Below are 23620 nucleotides of genomic sequence, written 5' to 3'. Positions count from 1 at the left end.
TCAATTTTTCCCAGTGTTTTGGTGTCTCACTGGGGAAGAATCTTTTCTTGTGGGAAACATTTGCATTTGCAAGTAATAAACATGAATCCTGTTGAAGTTAATAAAAATTTTCTTGATTTGGAAATCAGATTTCTGTATGTGATTTACACAGCACAAACAGATTACTGTGGACACGTTATGAGTATGACAAGTAAGTCACATTTGTGATACATGACACCTGGGTAGTAGATGTTAGGAAGAAATTCTTTACTGTGAGGTACTGGAACAATTTACCCAGATAAATTATTGTATGGAAGTGTCCAAGGCCAGGTTGGATGGGGCCCTGAGCAGCCTGGGGCAGTGGGAGCTGTCCCTGCCAATTGGCAGGGGATCAGAACAAGATGATCTTTAAGGTCCCTTCCAACCCAAATCTTTGGATGATTCTATGTGTTTCTGAGCTGCTTGGGCCAGAAGTTGCACCTTGCTGTCTGACTAGCTTCTATTTCATTTCAATTCATAGATCTGAAAAGCAATTTTGGAAAATTATTCATGTATTCATGTAAAGGAAGAAGACCTTTCAGGCCTGATATTAAACAAATCCTTTGAAATGAAGGGACTAAGATGAAAAGGAAAAGGAGAGAGTACCAGCAAGCAAAAAGGCTTGAAAAGAAATTGAGAGAGGAAAGTAACAAAGATTAATATCTAATAAAAACTGTCTATATCTATTTGTATTGTATTGTGCTTGTTCTAAGTTACCCAGTGAGCCCAGAGTGAATTGCCTCACACTTACTCATCCCCTCTACTCTCAGTTGGTTTTTGACTGCATTGCAGGCACTGCAAATAAACTTAATTGGAAATATTTATATGAATGTAGACTACTGGACTGTACTCAAGATTACTAGAATGAGCTTATAAATAAATGAATGATTCATAGAAGAGGAACTGTTCATTGGAGCAACTGCATTGCCAAGATAGACAGCAGTATTTAATTTCTGGGCTTGTGATAGAAATTGGAATAGAGAAATGCCTGGGATTTTGCAGGGTTTGTGTGTGTGTTTCTTTGTTTAAGTAGAAGTCTATGATCTGACATTTATTTTAGTATTATAAAGTAATAAAGGAAAATAAATAGCGTAAGAATTCGATATATTCTGCAAAGGCGGCAAGAATATTGTGTATTACCCACTAGTTTTTCTGCAAGGCCCTGACTTTGTGCTCATTTTGATGGCTTATTTTTTAGTTTCATTTGCTTTGTGCTGGGCAAGTCACATACAATTTTCCCCAAATTTGTTTCTTTTCTCCTCACTGATACTCCTTCCCATCCATAAACATTTTGTTTACGTGTCTGAGAGACAGATTTTAGTTTGTGTTTGTGCAGATATTTGTGCAGGCCATATGTGAGATCTATTTGTGGCCTCATAGGTCTGTTTTACACCTGCCAGCACGTGCTTACTTCATTAGAAAATGAGAATTATCTTGAGATTTTAGGCCAATAAATAAAACAGAGCACATGTCAGTAGAAGAAAGTTGTGGAGCTATGTAAGATCTGTCTGGAGTATTTTGTTACAGACATCAGTTTTGTTATTGAAAGCAGTAAAGGGGTGTAATTCATTGACTTTTTCTGTATGTTACCCATTATTCTTAAGAATTATCTAGAAACTAATTTTTCTGAGTTTCCATATCAAGTCACTGATAAGGAGTTATATATTACCAGTTGAATTCTATTCTTCTATTACTTGTTATTTAATTCAAATCGTAATGACAAAAGTTGCAGATTTAATTTACCTGGTGTATTGTTACAATAGTTTTGATATCAAAGTAATGCAGAAAAGTGTTCGCTGTTTCACAGCAATGTGTTTTTCTTAATACTACAGATTGGTGTGAAATTAATGAGTAATTTCATTTTCTGTAACTGATAATATTGTCTGATCTAATCTGTTCTAATCTGACCTTTTTGAGTTTCCCTTCAGTTTTATTTAGAGATGGAATATTGAGCATCTGCTCTAGCAGTGAAGATTGGTAAAGACTTAGCAAAGAGGAGGGTCAGTACAGGAACAATAAGTGCCAGTGAAATACCCTGGAGACTGGGTGTAGTTACATTCTGTCTTATCAAAATAAAAATGTTGTTTCTTTCACCTGGTTACCATATGGTAGCTTTCCATTAATGTGAAATGGGATGTTTTCTCTAATTGCCTTGTTCATAAAGGACTGTGCAAACAGGTCTTGGCTTATACCCAGCTTCTCTGACTGTTTGATGCCCTTGAACATGATGGGGGAGAATCATCTTTAGCCAGGATGATGTGGAGTCAGAGGTGTGGTAGAACAGTTCCTGCAGTGGCATAAGGCACTTCCCCAGCCCCTAGATTTGTTACAGTGAGTTCTGGGCACCTAATGCAACAATTTATCACGTGCAGGTTATTGTTGTTCTCTTTAGTCAATAAAGGGGAAAAAAGAGAAATACTTATTTGCATAATTGCAAGCAAATGAGATCTGACATTTGACCAAATGACTTTCATAAGCACAAGAAGTAAAAGCTCTTTAATCTCGTATAAAACATTGGATTCTCATGATTTCATCATGCTTAGTTTTGTACCTGTAATGCTGAACACTCACACATTAAAATTGTGCTAACCTCATGCTATGCATCACTTTGTAGACAGAAAACTTTATTTACACTTTGCATGTTAACATAAAACTCAAGAGCAAAGATATTTGGTTGATGAGGATATAACATTGTTAACTCTTCCTAGTTTAAGTTTGTTTTGAAACTTAAATGAACTTGATTACCTGTCTTAGAGAAGACACATTTAAAAAAAATTACTAAAGTATGGCATCTGTGTGTATGTTAAATAATAACATATTTCATGTTGGAGAAATGGCTAATGGAAACCATTTTACAGTTATGTGGCTTGATTGAGATGAGGTCAAATGAAACAGGTTGTCACTGCGTTGAAAAAGAATTTATATGAAAATAACTCAGTTTATTTGTGTTTTATTGTAGGTGGCATTAAGTGTCCTGTTTGCAGCTTTGTGTATGGTACAAAATGGGAGTTCAACAGACATCTTAAAAACAAGCATGGAATGAAGTTAGTGGAGAATGATGGGGAGACCAAATGGGAGGTAAAGCAAAATAGCAATGGCTTTGACCCTAAGATTTTTTAAAATTCTAGGGAGAAGAGTAAGGATAAAAATAAGAAGTGTAAAAACATATGGTTCTGACTTATATAAGATCAGAAGGTCATAGGATCTTATCTTCATTTGAATACATGCCTTGCTATGTCTGTTAAATTTTAATACATGGTAGGGTTAACAACCTTATAAATGCACTTTTCTTTTTTTTTTTGGCATTTTAGTTCTGATCCTCTATTTGCAGCAGAAGAGGTGAAAGCTTTAGCAAAAAAAATGTGAAATTGAGAAATTTAATGCATTTTGTAATATGCTGAATGTTAACTGTAAGATGAACAAAGCTGCAGAAAAAAGTTTATTTTCTCTTGGCCCAGAGAAGGCTAGAATCTAGAAAACTGAATTTTTTAGTTGATCAGCTGAAAATATTATTGTTATGCAGAGTTAGTCTTCTGTGATATGTTCTGTGTTTTCAGCTTCAGTCCTGGTGATGCAGAATTGGTGAGAAAACCATAGATTTAGACAATTCCATTGAAAAATTCTGGTTGGCCAGTGGAGTGTCTTCCACTGCCTGAGCAGGCTGGATTTGAAGTCCAGTGAGAGGAAAAAGCCAGGAGTCATCTGCAGCTGGCTGACCCCCACATTTTTAGGCCTCTTCTGCTAAATTTCAGTCTGGCCCCCATCACACATCTAATGCATGATTTGCAGGAGCTGACCTGTGGGTGTTGTCTAACAGTTATTGAGAATCCACACACAGAAGGATAAGTCCTTGAAAAACACTGGAGTAGGTTCTATTTGTACAGCTGTTCAAAGAAGACAGGACAAGCATTTTTAAAATTCAGCCCTTCAAAGTCTTACATCCATATTCCAAATGATTCTCTATAAACTTCTGCTGTAGCTGCCCAAAGATGAAAAAACGAGGGGACATCCTGGATGCAAGAATGTCTCTGTTGCTGAACTGGCTATAAAGAAAGAGTCCCATCAGAGGAGGAATATGAATTGACAGCTTGTCTTGGAAAAAAAAAAAAAAAAAAAAAGCATAGTTTATGGGAAGGATAGCTTTCATCTGAAACAAAATGCCTTTTTTTTCAAGGTGTGATAGCAGATCTGCATTATAAATTCATTTTGCACAAAAGGTCTTTGCTAAACCCTGGTACAGTACAAGTCTGTTGTTAGTTTTAAGATAACTGTGCAACAGAAATAAGGTCAGGATAATTTAGCATCCTTAAAACCACTTTTGAAGTAGAATGTAGAACACTGTGGGATGACTGTCCTGTCTCCCATGTAATACCCTTCTTGAATTCTGTTTCACTCAGTATAACTCTTGGTACAGTATTTGCTGTACAAACCCATTCCTTATTGTTGTTAAATCACTGAAATGAGATTATTCATGCCTTGGCTGGGTTTTGTTTCCAAGTTAACTGCTGAAGTTTCTGAAGAAGCATCCACTCAGTATCTCCATATCACAGAGGCTGGAGAAGATGTTCAAGGCACTCAGGCTGCTGTGGCTGCATTACAGAACCTCAGATACACTTCTGAGAATAGTAAGTTACTTTTTTCTGGGTTGGAGCACAAATACACCTTTTTTTTTCCCAAAATATCTAATTCTTTTGAGTGTACTGGGCAATATATGATCTCCTATTAAAAATTATGAAATAAGTCACCCAGAACTTACTTCTGGGGGGGGTTATATTTTTTTTAGGTATAAATGAGAAATTATAATTCATTATTAATTTCTATATCCTGAAGTAATTAATACTTATCACTACTGTTTTGCACCTGATTATTAGCTGGGTGGAATTTCCTGCCTGTATTATTAAATATACTGTGAAATTAGCTATCTTGGCAGAATAGATGGTGTGTATCTAATGGCAATTCTCTGGCTATTATTTTTCTCCCTCTCTGGCTTCAGTGAGCAAGGCTGCAGGAGTGACATGGTGGAAAAGCTCATTTACCACATTCCCAAGACAACACTAACAATCTCAATTTTGATGGTACACAAAACCAAGTGAGCTATTCTGTATCAGGTTGAGGAAAAAAGTAGCATTAGATCATGTCTGCTAAGTGGGAGATGACAAAAACCAGGAGAAAGAAAAAAATGCCCAGATTTCTGAGAGTTTTAAAACACCAGAGACCTAGAGTAGGTGTTCCTATAGTGGTTTTTTTTTTCATACATAGAAATAAATGCCCTGGTTATCAGAAGACAGCATTTTGCAGTTGTTTACCCTCATGGTCTTCTGTTGTTAAAGTGTCACATGATTGAGATTTTTGAATTTTACCAGTTCACAATACAGATACATGTCAAAAACTCTCCATTTTTACAGATTTTCCAAGCACATTGCAATTAAATTACATTAGTGCTAGTTTCTGTATATTATTTTAATGAGTGGAAATTCTGAATAAGTGAAAACTTGTTGAGAACTTTTCTTAAACTTCTGTATATCTAAATTAAAATAAATATTATCATGGAATGCAGTGTACATAGAAGTCTTTATTTTAAGCATGAGACTATAATTTTTGGAGTAATCTTCTTTTTAAAGCATCCAACTTCAGATACTCTTCCAGCATATTCCCTCTTAGTATGAAAACAGTAGTATCTTGTCTAAGGGCAGTTTATAGTAAACCAAAAAAAAAAGCCCAAAAAAACAAAGCTAGCAAACCTTTTTCAGTACTCAGATACACTTGTTTCTTACATAAATGACAAAATATAACTACATTTTATTTGAAATTAAATTATCTGACCTATACTACTGTCACAGTATCAACCTCAGTTTGAAAAAGTTAGGAAATTAGATTTATTCTATTTGTTATCTCTTTTCTATCTCTTTACTATCTCTGACAGTGATTAAAGCAAATATAAGGCAGCTTTGCATGACCCTGACAGTTTCTTTCCCTGTCCCTGCTGACAGTGGGCATGTAGGAATGGTGGGCCATTGGTGAGAATTTGTATTCCTGCATAACAAAAAACATTTTTCTGCATTCAGATCTTTCACACCTTGTGAGAAGTGAGAGTACAAGTATAAATGTTTTGTTTGGATTTTTTTGTAAACATCCCTTTCCTTTGGGAGGGATACACACATCAGAGATTTTTTTTTTTAAAAAGGACAGCTATGTTCTGATCCAGTGTTTATAAAATGATCAGTATGAATTTTCCCAAGCAATTAACCTTTCCCTTGAGCAGGATAGATAGTGATAAAACTACTCCATTTAGCTGGAGGGGTATTGCAGAGGACCAGACAGATGGTAAATATAGGTTTCTAAAATACCAAATGGCTGTTATGGATATACAGGTAGGTTCTGTGTAAGAGGAATGTCTGGTAAATACACATTTGGATTTGTAAAGTCTTGCAACTTCCTAATTTGCAGTTCCTGCTATGACTTGTGGCTGTTGTTTCTTTATTCAATGTATTCTTTTAGATCTCTTACAAATAGTTATAGAAGTGATCAGTGTGGCTTCCCTTGCTGATTCCTGCATTCTCTGGGCAAATTTGTTTTGTGAATACTTCCCTGCCATAGTTCTGTTGCTAAAGTGTCACATGATAGGGATTTTTGAATTGTACCAGCAGCACTGTGAGTCAGTGCTATTTGTATTCATATTAGCCTCAGAACTGTTCTGCTGTGATGATCTTATGGCTGCTGTCTTTCTGGAAAGGTGAAAGGCTGGATCCAACAGCTGTAAACATCCTGCAGCAGATCATTGAGTTGGGTTCGGAATCCCACGATGCCACTGCAGTGGCTTCTGTCGTTACCATGGCACCTGGCACAGTGACAGTGGTGAAGCAGGTAAGAGCTCTCTTCTTCTCCAGACCATTTAATTTCCACATTTTCACATTTAATTTTCATGTATTTATTGTGAAATGGGTGTTACTTTGCAAGGGACAAAATTTAAATGATCATTCCAGACACACAGAATTTTTCCTAATTTATCACTGGGTGTTGTGGGTACATGTGTTTACTTGCCCATACATGTACATGTTTGTACATATATACACATATATCTTTATATGTCTAAAAATGCATATAGTTTTGTATGCATTGAATAAATACACCTGTATGTGTATGTAGGTATGTGTGTAAAAATACAGCTTTTTTTTCTGGCAGGCTTTTTAAAATAACACACTTTGTGCAGACACTTAATGCCATTGTCATCTGAAAGATTCAGGTGATCCTTGGTTCAGCAAGGAAAAGGAAAAAAATTTTTAGTTTAAGGTGCCTATTTGGTTCAACCATCAAGACTTTTGCTCAGTATTTCCTCCTCACAGATGTCTGCTAACTTTGTTGCTGCCATTTTTCATTCTCCTCTCTTTAAACTCTGCTTGTTCCTTCTCTTTCAGCTTATCCCTTTTCCCACTGATTGCCTGGGGTCTCTGCACTCAGTGGTTCACAGATGAGGGAAGGAAAGTACATAAAAAATTTTAACTTCCAAAAGGGTTTAAGTAACTCTTTTTATTTAAATTAATCAGAACTGATTATTCTGAGAGCTAAAACTAACTTTTGAGTTCAGCATATTTTGTAGTGTTTTGAACATTGAGTTCATGAGAGTTCCATACAAGTGTGAAGTTCATGGTCTGTGAAGTACTTGGATAATTCCTAATCTTGCTGCACAAATGTCACGAAGACAAGGCAGAATTTAAAGTGGTCTTTTGCAATACTTAGCAGGTATTTTGACTAGAAACTATGTAAGAGTTTAGGACTTTTTGTAGAATAACATACCCATATTTGAAAGCTAAATTCAGTCATTGAAGAGACAGTGCAATCCAGTTATGTGCACGTTTCAAAACAACTTTTACAGTATATCCACCACCAACATGAATGCTGTGCTGTAGAGATGACCTGTTTAGGGATTGTATGCAGTATTAGCAATTGGTGTTTGTCAATATTACTGAAATTAGTTCTTCCCTAAAGAAATTCATCTTTTGAGGCTGTTGTACTAAAGGTATAGGAGAAAATGGCTGCTGAAGTAGAGCTCCCTAGAGAATGTTTTGATATCTTAGTGTTAAACTTTAAATATACAGGTTAACTCTGATCAATATCTGAGTCATCATAAAATATATTGACTTCATTTTTGGACCCTCTGAATTTACTATTAATTTTTTCTAAGAAAATAATCATATTCTAAATTAATTTTCTTCTTTATTTTTCAATCCATATTTCTAGCCTTTTGAGTTTGCAGACTGCTAAGCCTTTAATCACTTCTTTTTACCAGTATGTATCCATGACTCTCACTGGTCTGATATCAAACTTTTACAAGCACCACTCCTGTATCAAATGAAATACTGAATTCTCAGAGCACAGAATCTCTGCTGCTTTTCTTTTTATGCCCCCTTTCCCCCTCCCTTTAGAATCTCTTACCATTTTAATTTTTTTCATTTTTCTCTTTTTTCTTTTATTTTTCTAAAGAAATAGGTTTTTATCATAGTCTGGTCTCTTACACAGCTGTAATTATTTTCCAGCTCTTGTCTTCCCATCAGAATATTGCTCTAGAGTTACAGGCACACCCAGTTTTAATCTGAGGGAAAGAAGTCTTTAGATTTTATTAACTTGACTTTAATCCTCTCCTAATAAAAACTGTCAGGTTTTTTCTCCAATACTGAGTTGTTTTCTGTGGGATATCCCTCATTTGTACCTATGACTTGGTTTTAATTATAATAGGTTCCTAATTGTTAACCTTGAAGTGACCTTTAGATGTGTTCATATTTCACTTTCCTACTGAAAATGCATTCCACACTTTCTTCTGTGACCTTCAGCTTCTCTTATGGATTGTGAGACAAAGAATTCATTCAGGGTGTCAGCAATATATCGACATCATCTGTCACTGAATTTCCACTCCTGTTCTTTAATGGCCTCCCTGAGTCCTTGCTTAGCAGCTTGGGTCAATTTTTTTTTCCTTAACAACATTTATTGTAGTTGTCCAGATTTTTATGCTGTTTGTTGTTTTCTTTTTCTCTAAGGGCATATGTTACCATTTCCTATATCAGTTCTTACTTTCATACCTCATTTGTAGCTAGCCAAAGTTTCCTTCATATTTCTCTGTCTGCACCAAGAAATTTCTTCTAATTCTAAATTACTAGAATGTTTTAAAATTATTTTTTTTGCTGTAAACATTATACTACAGTGTTCTTTCCTCCCTGGAAATTTCTTTCTCCCACAGCTGTTCTTGTCCTTACTTGTCACTCATAAAAGTCCCATTTACACTTGATCCTTAAAATCTTGTATAAATCCAGCTGTACCTATCAGTAATGCTGCTTTAGCACTTACCTAACCTGTGTCCTCACATACCTTCGGTGTGCTGTGCTCGTACAGCTTCAGGTTAGTGCGAGAATTTTGCTTCCAGGAACAAATTCTATATTTATCCCTAAGTCCTTTTCAGCATCTTGGAAGATACCTGGTGTATTAATTAGTTCTAACTGGTGTAATTTGAAAATTGTTTTCTACTAGGTCACAGGACATATCCATAACATGTTTGAGGGATTCTTCTACTAAATTACTGTTCTGCTGTGGTCTTAGTGCAGATATACTAAGTTATAAGTACACATTATAATGGAGGTGTAATCAAGATCAGAGTGTCTCTTCACAGCTCCTGAATTGCAGGTTGAGGAAAAAAAATCAGTTCTGACATAGGAACCTTCATATTTCTTGTTTATATGAATGATTATATTAAAGAAAAGGCTTTGACAACATAACAATAACCAATTCCACACAGAATTTGGATTCAGCTTATGATTTTCAAGCCCAAAAATGCAAAGTTATCCCTGTTTAGCTTGGATTCTGCTTGGTAAATAAGAATGATTGTTTGGCTCTGTTAGTGGCATGTGTATGAGACCTTTCTTTGAGAAGATTGTGTCTGGAGGCTGAAATGATATTATCTTAATCTTATCTGTGAGTCAGTATAATAGTCTGTTACCAAAGTTAATTTTTTTCTAATTTGGGATAAATCCAGTTGTGTGAGCTCTTAAAATATGCAGCTGCTAGGAGTGTAATATATATTTCTCACCAAATGCCTGAGAAAAAAAAGTTATTAATGTGAAGTTTTACCAATATGTTTTGAGACTGGCAAAAATCCCCTTTGAAGCTTTGATCTCAGCAAGGCAGGAGAAGTCCATCCTTATTCAATTACTAGGCATCCACTCTGGATCTCTTTGTAAAGAGCTAATGAAGATATTTCTTCATAGCATGACATTTGAGTTGTTCTGCTCTGCTTAAAGATGGAAAAAGTAGCAAGGTGGGAAAAAAGAGAGAGGAAAGATTGCTAAGTTTGAAGAACAAGTAGAAAAGAGTCTAATAAATGCTTAGGAAAGACAGGAAATGTTCTTTGTAGTGAATGGTAAATAAAGGCAAAAGAATGGGGAGGAAGGAGTTTGTGGGAACAGCACATGGGAGGGTGAGGACTGGAAGGGTAGAACAAGACACTTTCTCCTCTCCTTTCAATTCTCTCTCTTATTACAGATGTACTTTTGCCCTTGTGCCTTAGGGTGGAGATTGAATCATTTGTTTTTTGCTTATTTTGCTAGAAGAAGCTGTTCAATCCATTATTTATAGGGGTGTACTGTTTTCCTGGCTCACATGCCAAACATAAGCAGTCAGGCCAGTATCACACACAGCCCTAGTTTACAGTCTCTGCAGGGCTGTGTTCAAAGACTTGTTTTTCACACAAAATCTGTATGTTAACTAGAACAGAGATTGTGTTTCACTACAAACTGCCTTGATGTTTAGTTGTTTCTTTCAGTTAGAGTGTACGTCAAACAAGGATATTAATTACTCCATAAAAAGTTTCTTCCAAGTTAAACATTTGTTTTATTTAAATACTGAGTTTCTTGTGAGGAAACATTACCCTCAGAAATGAACACCCCTTATATGTTATTTTTTGCAGAGGAGTTTTTCAGTGTGTAGTGCTATAAGTAACTCTCCAAGGAAACAATATTCAAAGTGCATATTCTTGGTTTCACAATACACAAAGAACATCCTTGAACACTTAGTTCCTGAATCCCTCACTGCATTCACCAGAACATCAGATGTGTTTCCTCTTCTTGGTCTGTGTCCATCAGCTCTATTTTCTCTTCTAGTTGTTGTTCTTCCATTTCCAGGGTTTGTTAGCAGGAATGCTTAATGGCAGCAAGAAACTACCTAATTTAATTCATTTATATTTTCATAAATGCAGTTTATTTTTTGTATCAGATCTCTTTGGTTCAGAGTAGAAAGCATGTAAGGTTCTCTGTCCAAATAAGATTCTACTACAGAACAGTAGAATTTTGGATTGCAAACCAAAGGTTTACATTGTTATGCACTATAGTAACCAACCGTGTTGTCTGTTTTGCAGGGGTTTTTTTTCATTTAGATGGTGATGTACAAATTTGCCGGTAATTTGCCAGTTTTAGGCCTGTGATACTGCACTGGGTTTGTGTGCTCTAGAACCATCACTTTTAGCTCACTCTGAAGATGGCTGAGAAGTTTGTGTTAATCTCTAGTCATTATTATTAATCACTGAGGTGATTATATCAGCCTTTCTGCATGGTTGTTTATCAGAAGTCCACTTTATTTCTCAACTCTGTGGGATGTCTTTCCTATTTTTCAAGTCGGAGAGGTGATTTCCTTCTCAGGATCATTCTTGGGCCTTGCCTGCAGGAGAATACCTAAATGGTGCCAATTTGTTCTGAATGATGACTCCTACATGGTTTCTCATTTCAGCCTTTTAGCTACAGTGGTTGCCCAAGCCATCATTATTTTATGCTACAGTTAACTCTGATAGCCTTTTTTCTGACATTCACAGTGTATGTTTTATCCCTTTTGTATGCTTTCAGAAAAACCTCAGATTACTTTCTCTCCTCTTCTTGTCATCGCCCTCTCTTACTCTATTCACTTGATGTTCCCTTTTTTGCCACATCAAACAAAATCTTGTTTTCCTCTCCTGTTTTTTTTACTCCTTTCCAACTGTCCCATTTCTCATTACCTGTAAAGATTTTGTCTCCTACCTTTGCTCAGTGCCTGAAGATTTAGTTGCTTATTACTTGTTCAAACAAGTTTCTAATGCCTTCTTCCATATTGTGCTTAGTTGTGTGGATTTTTAATGAGGAGCAATTTGTACCTCATGGTCTTCTCTCAATTACTTGTCAAAACTATGATGACAGCAATTACCTCTGAATAGACTGTTGTACATTGACACTAATGCCTGTTACACTGAACTACCACTGTCTCATTTATGCTTTACTCTCTCACCTCCCCTTTTCTATGTCTGCTTACTTTCTCTTGTTTTATGCTGAAATTGCAGTGAAATTATAAGGCCTTTGGGGCATGAACTACTCTTTTTATGTAGCATAGCTGATACAATCCAGGTCCTGATCCAAAGCACTACATAAATGTTAACCATAAAGAGCAGTAGTTGGCTGCTGAATTCTCTCTTGTCCTTCCACTCAGAAAGATGAGACAGGACTGATGTTTTTGTTACTTCTGTAGAGTGGAGTGGAAGGTTAAATCTATTCCTGAAAAGGATGGTAACCTATTTTTAACCTAGACATAATGTGTTCTGGAGAATAAGTATATCAGCTATTGCAATAACTAAACCGATCTTTATCAGCAGATAACCAGAAAAAGTTGGATTTCCATGTGTTTCACCCTTTACTTTAGTTCCTTTCATCCTTTTATTCTGTAATCTCTTCAGGCTCCAGTAAAAGCCTACTATGATAAGTCACTTTCTTCAAAGTGACAGCAGCAGGAAAGCAGAGCAAAGATTGTACATCAGCTCAAAGCAGATCACAGAAAAGAATTTTATAGTGTAGCACATCTTCAAAAATAAATACCTATTATTAGCATGGCTGTCACATCAGAGGCTACTGAACACTGTACTTCAGCAGCACACCTTGTGTTTCAGTGGGGCTTAAATTGGTCCTGACCTGATGATGGGTGCCAGTGGTAATCTAGAAAATTTGCCAGTATATGGAGTTAGATACATGTTGCTTGTCAGTTTTGTAGTTGCTGTAGAACACAGCAATCTGATGCTTCCTGTGACAGTAACAGCAATGGAAAGTTTTAAATGGGGCAGATGGGGCTGAGGCCCTGTTTCCTCAGCCTTTGAGGAGTTCTTCTCGTTTCTGTAACATACAGATAAAATCTCAGTCAAGATCATTGTCCTGTTAGAGGTCCTCAAATGATGGCAGTGTTGCCATTCTGCCTCAAAAGGAGGTGGGGTGATCCAGCATTTTGCCAGATGAGTGCCATGTCCAGCCACAGTCCTTCTGTCAGGATATATTCAATCAGCCAATTGCTAAAACTTTTTAAAAATATACATCAACAGTATGAAGATTTGTTTGTCTTCTTGCTGTTTTTATTTTATGCAAAGCAACTCTTTCATCCTCAATCCTCTTATTATTCCAAAACCATTGTGCACCAGATTGTCTTTGTTTTGTATCTCATTATACAGATTCAAATGATCAAATTACAGTGTTTTCTGTGTGTATTTTTCACACAATGTAACTGTATGTAAACCAGAACTGAGAAAGTGTTGAAATTATTCAAATGATACTGAACAAAACTTGTAGGCACCAATGTAAGCTGACACATCACATTATCCAGGTGCTCTCTGTGATCTAAAGTGCTTTCATTTTAATCCTTTCTGCAGATATTTTGTATATTTTCTTACTGATGTTTTATGATATAAATAGGAGCATCTGCAGCCTAGTTGTAAGGTTTTAAAAACCTGAAAGATCTCTGTGATGAACTTTCCTGCTTCATGGTAAACTGAAAAGCAGCATTCAATCTGAAATCAAACAAGAGATTCCACTGAGGATTTGGGTACAGGCCCAGCAAAACTGTTTTAACCACAATGGACCTGCAACTCCTGCTGACTTCAAATAAAATTGAAGATATTACACAGTATTTCACAAAATGAACTCTAGAGTAAGGAAAAGGCTTTAGCATCTTAATGCAATTTTTTTTTTACTCCTTTTCAGGAAAGGTAAGAAATACATTTTCCTTAATGGCTTGAATTCATTTATTTAAAATTTTAAAAAACTTTCTTGTTTTGAGAGGAAGAGATTCCTCTAAGAGAGACCCATTTGCAATGGGCACTTCATGTATTTGGATGGTCTGTGGATATGTAATTTAAGAACATTTGGAATTCAGAGTGTTGAGCTTCTTAGGAAAACATGGAGGTGAAAGTCCCATTGGCTTTTGTGAGAGACAGATTTAGTTAATAAAGAATATTTATGCAGGTACTGACTTGATTTAATGTGCCAGCTGTGTGTGGCTTCAGCTCCTTGCTGTCATTCTTTAATGAAGGATAAGCAGACAGCTGCTTTTCAGCTGACTCTCAAACAGAAAAGAGGTCTTGGATGCTGCTCTTCAAAAGATTTCAGAAGCCAATACAGAGAATTGAGTGTGGTGACTTCGTTCATTCAGATGGCAGCTGTCCCACTGTTTCATCAATTTGAGGGATGTAAATTAACATTTTGAGATTATTCCCTGTGGAACAATCTAATGGAAACCAAGCAGAAGCATGTAAACATTGAACTGATTTGAAATGTAAATATCCCAAATAATGTGGTGATTTGTCAAACTAAAAGGATTACAGATAGCTGTCCAAAAAAAGATACTGGAAGCTAGAAACACCAGAAAATAAAGGCATTAGTTTTCTTTACCCTGCATGACAAGGGTAATAAACCCACATCGATAAAGTTAGGTAGGGAGTTTAAATTAACTTTCTTTATTGGCCATTTTCATTTCAAAAGGATATAAAACTGAGTAAGTATTAGATTGCTTCTATTGAATTGAATGAGATTCTGCTTTCATTTCATTTTTGTGTCAACTATGCTTTATTTATTTTCCTCTCTTCATTATTTATGTACATTCACAAAGCTATATTTGAAATTGTTTATGGCTTTTGATTTAGAGTGACAACAGTGAGATCCATCTCGTGCTGTGTTGTGCATTCTTGCAGCTCTTAGCAAATGTAGTGCAATTTTTCTGGCCTGAGGCATGTTGTCAAGGGTTATGTGTAGTGCACTAAAACAAGAGGGATTAGTGTATATTGCATAATTACAGGGCCACATTTTAGACACCCCTATTTCTGTGTTTGTTTGAGCATCTCTAGCATCAAGGGCTGTAATTGTGAGCTGATTCATAACAAGCTGTGAGATTCTAATTATCTACCATTTTTAACTGCAGCTTCCTATCTGAATTCAATGGTGATTAGACTTTTCATGGCCTGTTGCAATATTCATTAGTAGATCTTGTGTATGTCCTTAACTTCCAGAGGAGCTGACAGTGGAGCAAGTACCTCAGGAAAGAGGAGAGGACAGTTATGAAAAGGGAGTTTGGTGTATGAATTCACTGAAGTTCTGGTGCTTTCAGTAGGATTTAGGGTTTCTTTAATAATTAAAAAATAGAAAGGGTGCATTAGGAGCAGCAAGAGACACAATTTTACAATGCTGTGGTTTTGGGGTTTTTTTTCAAGATTTAGGTCCTTGCTTTTCTAAAAGAGGCTCAAACTTCCATTAGGGAGGGGCGTGTTGGTGAAAGGGACTTATAAAAAGAGGGACAGTGATTTTTGACAGGTAAGGAAAGGACAAGGGGGATTGTTTATGAACTCAAAGATGTTAGGAAGAAATTCTTTACTCAGAGGGTAGTGAGCCATGGGAACAGATTGCCCAAAGAAGCTGTGGGTGCCCCATCCCTGGGAGTGTTTGAGGCCAGGCTGGATGGGCCTGGTGGATATTACTGTATGTGGTTCCAGAGCAATGAAAGAGACAGTAACATGGCAGCTCTCTTGCAGGAGCAGGAAAAAACAATTTTATTCAAGGAAATCATGGGTTTAAATAATATACATCGTGCAAAACAAATTAGAGACAATTCATTGGGCAGAGGAGCAACACCCCTTAGGAAACATGCTCTGTGAAAAACAACATGTCCTCTAGCAGATGTTTATCTATGTTATTGAATTCTCTGAAGCCTTTCTCCTGGGGAAAGAATCAGAACTGATAGCAGCCTGGGAAAAATCCTGGCTGGATCTTTCCTAGGCCTCTGACACTTGCCACAAGTGGGAGGTGTCCCTGTCCATGGCAGCGGGGTTGGAACTGGATCATCTCCAAGCTCCCTGTCAATCCAAACCATTCTATGAGTCTGTGACTCATTGATTCTATGATACCTGCATTTTGAGACAACATAAATTGGTTGCAAATTCTGCTGTGTCAAGAAAAACATCCATCATCATCTACTTGTGTAGGGTGTTGAGCTTGATTTTCAGGAGGAGCTATTTAAAATATATTTCAAATAAAACATTCAGATATGTTTGATAAAAGAAACGGAATGTGAAAAGGATTTCATTCCATTAATGTATTTTTTATCCCAGTAAACTGAATCCTGTGCAACAAAGCCAGAGTGGTCATTGGTGTTGCAATTATGGTCAATGACAATGGCCAGATTCCTTTTAGATGTTAAACCTTTCACCAGATAAAATCCACATATATTTCATTAGTATATTACAGCCATAATGACTTGGGGCCCTCTGAATAATTTTACACCTGAACATACTTGTTATTGTTCAAGAAAAAGCTTTCTGTAGCCTTATTAATTGAGTGAATGTTTAGAGTGCTGTGAAGTCCTAAGGGGCTTGTGAATCTCTGAAATCTTCTTCTGACAGATATTTTAAACACAAAATAGAAAAGTCAGAAGCAAAGTCACTGTATAACAAAGAGAATGGTTGCTTAGGGAAAAAAATTAAACTAGAAAAAAGCATCAGGAAAACAAACACATATGCCTGTTTTTCTCCTTGCTGGTCACTAAGGGACCAAACAGGTCCTTGGAATCTTTACTGTAGTTCTTCCCTTCTGTTCCCACTCCCCTCTTAAACAGCATTAATGGTCTTAATTATATTTAGTTGAATTTGATTTGCTGTTTATTTTTGAGCCAGTTTCTAACCAAAAAAAAAATAAATTAGTCCTTTCTAACTTCTGTAACTTAAATTCCACACTTTGTAGAATCTACCATGTCTGACCTCTTCCTTTTAAGAGTTTAGAGTTCAGTGCTGCAGGATGACACTGTGCTCCAGAAAACAGAACCATAGATTTCTAGAATGGTTTGGATTGGAAAGGATCTTAAAGATCATCTCATTCCAACTTTACTGCCATGGGTAGGGACACCTTCCCCTGACAAATGCTTTTGCATATGTCTTGCATACTGAAAAATTGCTGTTCCATTCTCTCAAAAGTAGATTTTAATTTTATCACTTGAGAGAATGCATTTCTTTCACATGATTTACAGTTTTCTGATTTATTTATACTTTGTCTGGGGTACTTTTCATAGGAATTTTATATGGGTCTAGTAGAGGATTAAGATTTGGTTTTGCATTTTAGTATGTAATTGACAGGGACCTGTATGAATTTGGAATTCAACACCAGACTGTGTTGTTCTTTAAAATTTTGACAAGAAGCAAAATGTTCAGTAAAAAATCTTTTCACTTGTTTCTGTCAGTCTCCTTTCAATAATGTAAACATTGCTGCCTCACAAACAGTAGGCCTTAGGAACCTATTTCAGTGATATTTATATTTCACATTTTTCTAATAAAATCCCTTAAGGTTTACAGTGAAATTTGCACTTCTGTGAGCAGCCATTGACTAGGGAGAAAAAGAAAGGTGGCTACAGTAGATGTTTTCTCACATGGTTTTGGATGGGTTCTCGACTCAGTGCTGCTGGAGGAATTGAGTTCAGATTTATTTAAATAAAAACAGTTTTGAATGAGTGACTACTGAGAGATTAAAGCTGTCTCTAAAGACCAGTGTTCCTGGAACTTTGCAGCTCTCTGTGCACAGAACTGAGATGCTGTGTTGGTGCTTTCTGTATTCTGCCTAGCTACACACTCATTAATCAAGAGCGCTCGCATTTTCTGCAAAACTGACGTTTTCTTTCAAAACCCTGTGATTGCTAATTCTCCTGCTGCATTTCCATTAACCATCACAATCCCAGGTACTTGTTGGGCAGGTGGATTTTCTGTAAGCTCTGCCATGTCTCCTCAGGTGAAAGAAGAGGAGCAGTCGGCCAACCACACGCTGATGATCCAGGAGACGCTGCAGCAGGCGTCGGTGGAGCTGTCGGAGCAGCATCACCTGGTGGTGTCCTCGGATGAGGTGGAGGGCATCGAGACTGTCACTGTCTACACCCAGGGTGGGGAGGCTTCAGAGTTCATTGTGTATGTTCAGGAAGCTGTGCAGCCTGTGGAGGAGCAAACTGTGGAAGAATCAGTGCAGGAGCTCTAGAGAGCAGTGCTCAAAAGGAGGTGTTGATTTGCCAAAGCCAGAGGTGTGGGGTTTTTTTGTCCCAACCAAAAGCAAGGAAGCTGATGGATCTTCAGTTGATTTGTGAAGTGATCTAACTGGTTGGATTGTGTCAGTAACTTAGACATATTAAAAAATATGTGCAAAATCTTCTCAGACTGTTTTGTTTCTAAAAAATACTTGTAAGGAAAAAAGTATTCTTCCCTTCTTAAAGATCTCTCACTTGATTCCCATAAATTTGCACAAATATTGTCTGTTCAAAACTGTGGTATCCCATGATAAAAACCATTCATAGAGATAGCTAGAGTGTCTGGAAAAGCCCATACATCCCATTTTATACATGCTTCATATATTCTTGACGTGTCTGGAAGCAAAGTTGCTTTTTCCATAATTAAAAGGACCTCTTAGCTCTGAGTATCTGCTTAGAAAGTGTCAGCTGAGTCGTGGATCTCATCCAGACAAAGGCTCAGATTTAATTTGAAACACACCACAGATGGACTGTAGTTTACACCTGTGAGATGATCCTTTGAGTTTGGGAGGTATTTAAAGCCATATGTGATAATATCAGTAGGATATCAGTAGGATGACTATTATTTAGCTATTTGAATAATGCTAACTGTTTCCATCCCTCTGAATAAATACCTATCTGATATCATAAGGTGAAACCAAAACTGTCAAATCAAGGAAATATTCTTTTGTTTTTAAGAAAAAAAAGTATATTCAAAAGATTTGTAAATGCTATAAGAGATGTATGTTCATATGTTTTAAATAGACATGCTTGTAAATATGACTGTGTGAAAAAAGTTGTACAAAAAGCTTAAGTAAATACTGGTGAGAATCAAGATATTCTTAATTATGCATGTATATAGTTCCAGATTTTTCTTCATGAATCTTGACTTGTTTCTGGTTTAATATTTTTAAATTTGAGCTATAAAAATTATTATTAAATAAAAATGTGTCATGTTTTCTTCTAATGCATTAATTTCTTAAGTGTTGGTTTCCCTTTTGTAGCTAATTAAAAAAATGCTGGTGTGCATTGACTCTGATGAATTATTCCTCCAGTTACTAGTCTCTGATCAAGAAAGTGCCACCATGGAATACAGGCAGGTCTTTCTAGGTGATTGAACTTATTTATGAGTGTCCTGGGTAAAAAAAGCTTTTGACTGAGTGGCTATAATGTCATGAGTTGGTTGTCAGCATCTTCTGAGTTCTCTTGATGCTGGATAAAATCAGAGTGTTAGTAGTGTTAGTTCCTCCCTTAGCTGTGGCAAGGGGCAGTTTAAATTTGTAATGGAAAAGAAGTGAGAATTGCTTGACTTGGGTGGCAGCTTTGTTTCCTCTGGTTTCATCTTGGCAGAGCACCAGGAGCTCCAGGGATGTGAAGTTTGTAGGGTGGAGACCTTGTTGCCATTCTGTGTCACTGTCTGGAGCTGGTCACAAGTGTGTCTTCAGTAAACTTGGCAGGAATGAGCCATGAAATGTTTAATAACATTGTAATGTGATAGAAGCTGATCAAACGTATCAGCATGATTAGTCTGCATAAGAAACTGTAATTACTGGTTGAAATTCAGTGTTGATTTACAAGAACAATGCTTTCTGTTATCTAGAAGAGAAGAAAGCAGTCTCAAAAACTTAAAATTTACTGAACCAGCCCATTTGCTGTTAAAACCTTTGGGAAGAGCCTCATGATCACAGGTGAACTTAGTGTAGAACCTCTCTGGAACTGGGACAGAAAAATATTTTTCTATGCATCAGTCAAGAATTCTGAAGTACATTGTTTCAGATAGACCAAGTAATTCTGTCTGGAAGATGTGTGGCTGTATTTGACAAATAGTTTTGGGGTTTTGTTTGTTTTACTTCCAGTATATCATAGCCATACATACCTATGTAATTTAAGACTTGATATATAATTGATGAGTTATATCACATTTTCCCCTATACTAAATCATAAACACTTCCATGAATTTTCTGCTTCCTTTTTTTATAATTATTTTAAAAATACTTTTCAATTCAGGGTTTTTTTTGGTTGTTTTTTACCAGCTCTGCTATCACTTAAACAGCACAAATTGTTCTTGCTTTTAATGGCATGTTTTCCAACAAGATTACAGAAGTGACATTGATGTAATTCAGTGTTTCAAAACATTTTAATATTTTTAATTCTTCTAAAGCTATAAATTCCTTAGTCCACACAGCATCTTAGCACTGCTGTATAGACTATGCACTACAATCATTCAATATTAATAAAGAAAAATTATTTCACATTCCAATAATTTGTTCACAACATGGATGTGTGCTTTACAAATTTAAGCCAAGCCCAAAATACATGAGAACACCTCTTGCATCTCAAGAATGAGCAGTCCTGTTAGCACTGTTGGTAGAGAAAGGAAGAGGGTAGCAAAAATCATACTGCAAGATATTCAATTGTTCAAATGATTTAAGATCCAAGTGGGCAGAAAATCTGGCATGTGAGGGAATCTTTTGGAGCTGTGTTCAGCTTGCATGATCAGGACTTGATTTTTGGCTTGAACTCATCACTCCTGCCTGTGGAGGAGTCTGATCACACAAGGTGATCACAGTGAAGTGTCAATGGAAATGGGAAAATTGACCCAGTGAGGAAGTTTTACCTTTCTAACTCTTGGGATAAAAGCATACCGAATGTTTGAGACTGACCACTCAGACAAAACTTCTTTCCTAAGTCCCACCTTAGTCTTTTATGGAGGTAGAATTACCAACCCCTCTTATGCCCTAAAGGACTGCAAACCTGTCTTGTCTTGCCTGCACACAGAGTTGTATTTATGTAGGAGCAGTGAGATCCAATTGAGGACTCTGCTACTAGTATGGAGTAAAAACAAGATTCATTTTTGTTTTGTTATTCTTTTGATCTGTTAATAAGGATGGCTGCTATCAGCACTTGCAGAGCAGAGCTTTGTCAAACAGATGGTGTGCACAAAGTCATAGTTTATAGATGATTATATTTGGATTTGTGGTTTATGGTTGGATTTCTTTACACCAGATTATAATTTTTGCTATTTGTAGGTATGTTTGAGCTGTATATGAAAGTTTGGTCAGGGAGTGACACAAGCTCATTTGCAGATGGCATCATTAGCAAAAGTGTGGCTTGTTTAGGTAGTGCTAATCCTGCAGTGAGCTGCAGATGTTCTGTTCCCTTTTGTGATACAATGACAGTGAGGGTACTGAGTGGTGCTGCACGTGGCTTGACAGCTTCTCAATTTGCATTTCAACTTTCCCATCATAGCAGACATCATTTCCATCAATAGCAGCACTACTCCATTTGTCTTTTTTCCTTCCTTGAAATGAGGGCAACCTTTAATCTGGGAAGACTTTCATGTTCACTCAATAACAGAGATGTGTTTTGGCTCATCCTGAGGATCACATTTGCTATTAGGACATAAATATGCAGTATCATATCCATCCCTGCTATAATTCCACCACGTAATTGATTAAAATGATCTTTTATATGTTCCTGTTCTCAAGTTCCCTGTATTGTGCTTTAAGTGATTAAAAACAGTGCCACACGTTTGAAAGGACAGTGCAAATTACAGATCTCTCATATCTGCCTAACAAAATACTCTGTCCAAGTCCATTGTGTTCCCCACTCCATCAACATTCAAGGTGGTTGAAGCAGAGAAAGGAAACCAGCATGTTTCTCTCTTGATGAATGCTGGTGGACAAAAATGCTGTGTTTGTGATTGATACCAGGTCTGGATACTGTCTGGTCAGAATTCCATGCCATGCTCTGGGATGACCCTGCTGGAACAGGGAGGTTGGAGCAGGTTTTTTCCAGCTTAACCCATTCTAGGATTCTGTGAAGGATTCCCTGTGTACCCTGATCAGCAATGTTTAAGGATTTCACTAGAGGGGAAGGAGCAGAGCTCAGTGTGAAACAAAACCATGGAATAAAATCGTCAAGGAAAAGAAATATTAGATCAAATAACAGAAGTAACATCCTTTGGGAAGTTCTATTAGCTTAGAAGGTAGTACCTAAAACTCATCTTGAGTTGCTCTGTAAAATACAACCAGACATGTGGAAGAACAGGGCTGAACATCTGACCTCAAAGGTTTCTCTGACACCTCAGGTTTCTGTGCATTTAATGGTAACAGAAGAGAACAAAGTGACAAAATATCTTTTTTTTATATTGAGAATCACACCTCACAAGGATGCTTTCCAGAGCTCACTCTGAAGGAATTGATGAGATGTTAAACAAGAGCAAAACCATCACTTAAATTTCCTTATTCTTGTGTCACATATTCTTCATAAAAAGTTCAGTGCAAGGCTTGAAGTGAGTAGTGGCTGCCAGTAAAGTAGAAAAATAAAATAAATGTCTCTGACAACACTAAAAATTATATTTTTATTCCCTATAAAAGTGTTTTTTACAGGCTTATTTGCTAAAGGGGGATAAAGAGAGAAATCACAGTCAATATGTTCACAGAGTTCTTCCTGGTTTTTGAAATGTTGCAAATTTTCCTGAAAGTGGAAATAACTATCAGCCTAGGTAAATTAAAAAGGATCAAAAAGTCTTCACTGTCTTGGAATGAAAACAAGCAAGGGGAATTTATAGAGCAAGCCTTGCTATGGGTTTTTCTTCAGTTCAAGGAATATTATCTTCTGGAAAATAAGGGATCATTTTGTGTTGTGCACCCAGATGAAACACACTGCAAGTGTTTTACAGGAACATATAAAGATATATGAGAATGAGACCACAGGAGCTCTGCATTGGTAATATTCTTTATGGGCAAGCAGTGAAATAAGGGACAAAATATCACAGTGGATTACAGAGCCAGTCAATGTTTTTACACTTTGTTCTGGAAATGGTTCCCCTTTTTGATTAGCCTTTATAGCATTTATTTTGCTACTGCCATTAGGACTGAAAATACCTTCTGGGAGCTGAGTGGGCCTTGGTTATTAAAGGTAGAATACAGAATCTTTTAGGGATGGATAGCTTGTTCAAATACATGTTCAGATAGTATTAGTCAAATATTCCTTTCATCTAATGGTGGCTGAATGATATGATAAAAAAGGTCTGAATCAGAAAATCTCTATGCTTTGTGCACACCTCTTACCTCTTGGTCAAAGGCCAATCAGTTTCTCCAGCAGAAACAGCCACCCTTCCCTTGCCCCAGAGTTTGTCTGGACAGTGACATTCTATTTAGAGTTCAGGTTGCATTTTCAAACCTTGAATTGCATGTGAAGCCTTGTCTCTAAAGACTGTCTATCTCTGCTCACACAGAGATGTTTTCCA

The 23620-nt window shown here is 36.7% G+C and overlaps 1 protein-coding gene across 2 annotated transcripts in view; it reads left to right on the top strand.

Annotated features, from left to right (window-relative positions):
• The window catches only part of LOC117003159 (zinc finger protein ZFAT-like), a 113538-nt gene extending 95029 nt beyond the window's left edge, over positions 1-18509 (top strand). For both annotated transcript variants that reach the window (XM_033072833.1, XM_033072825.1), the window contains 4 exons: positions 2978-3096; positions 4517-4643; positions 6752-6882; positions 18102-18509. In XM_033072833.1, coding sequence (XP_032928724.1) covers positions 2978-3096; positions 4517-4643; positions 6752-6882; positions 18102-18341 — 617 coding nt within the window. In that variant the 3' untranslated portion in view covers positions 18342-18509. The remainder of the gene's footprint in view (positions 1-2977; positions 3097-4516; positions 4644-6751; positions 6883-18101) is intronic.
• Positions 18510-23620: the final 5111 nt, after the last annotated feature.

The sequence above is a fragment of the Catharus ustulatus genome, chromosome 1 (assembly GCF_009819885.2).
Source record: "Catharus ustulatus isolate bCatUst1 chromosome 1, bCatUst1.pri.v2, whole genome shotgun sequence".
Lineage (NCBI taxonomy): Eukaryota > Metazoa > Chordata > Aves > Passeriformes > Turdidae > Catharus > Catharus ustulatus.
The sequence above is the reverse complement of the archived record's forward strand: the minus strand, read 5'-3'. Positions and strand labels throughout refer to the sequence as shown.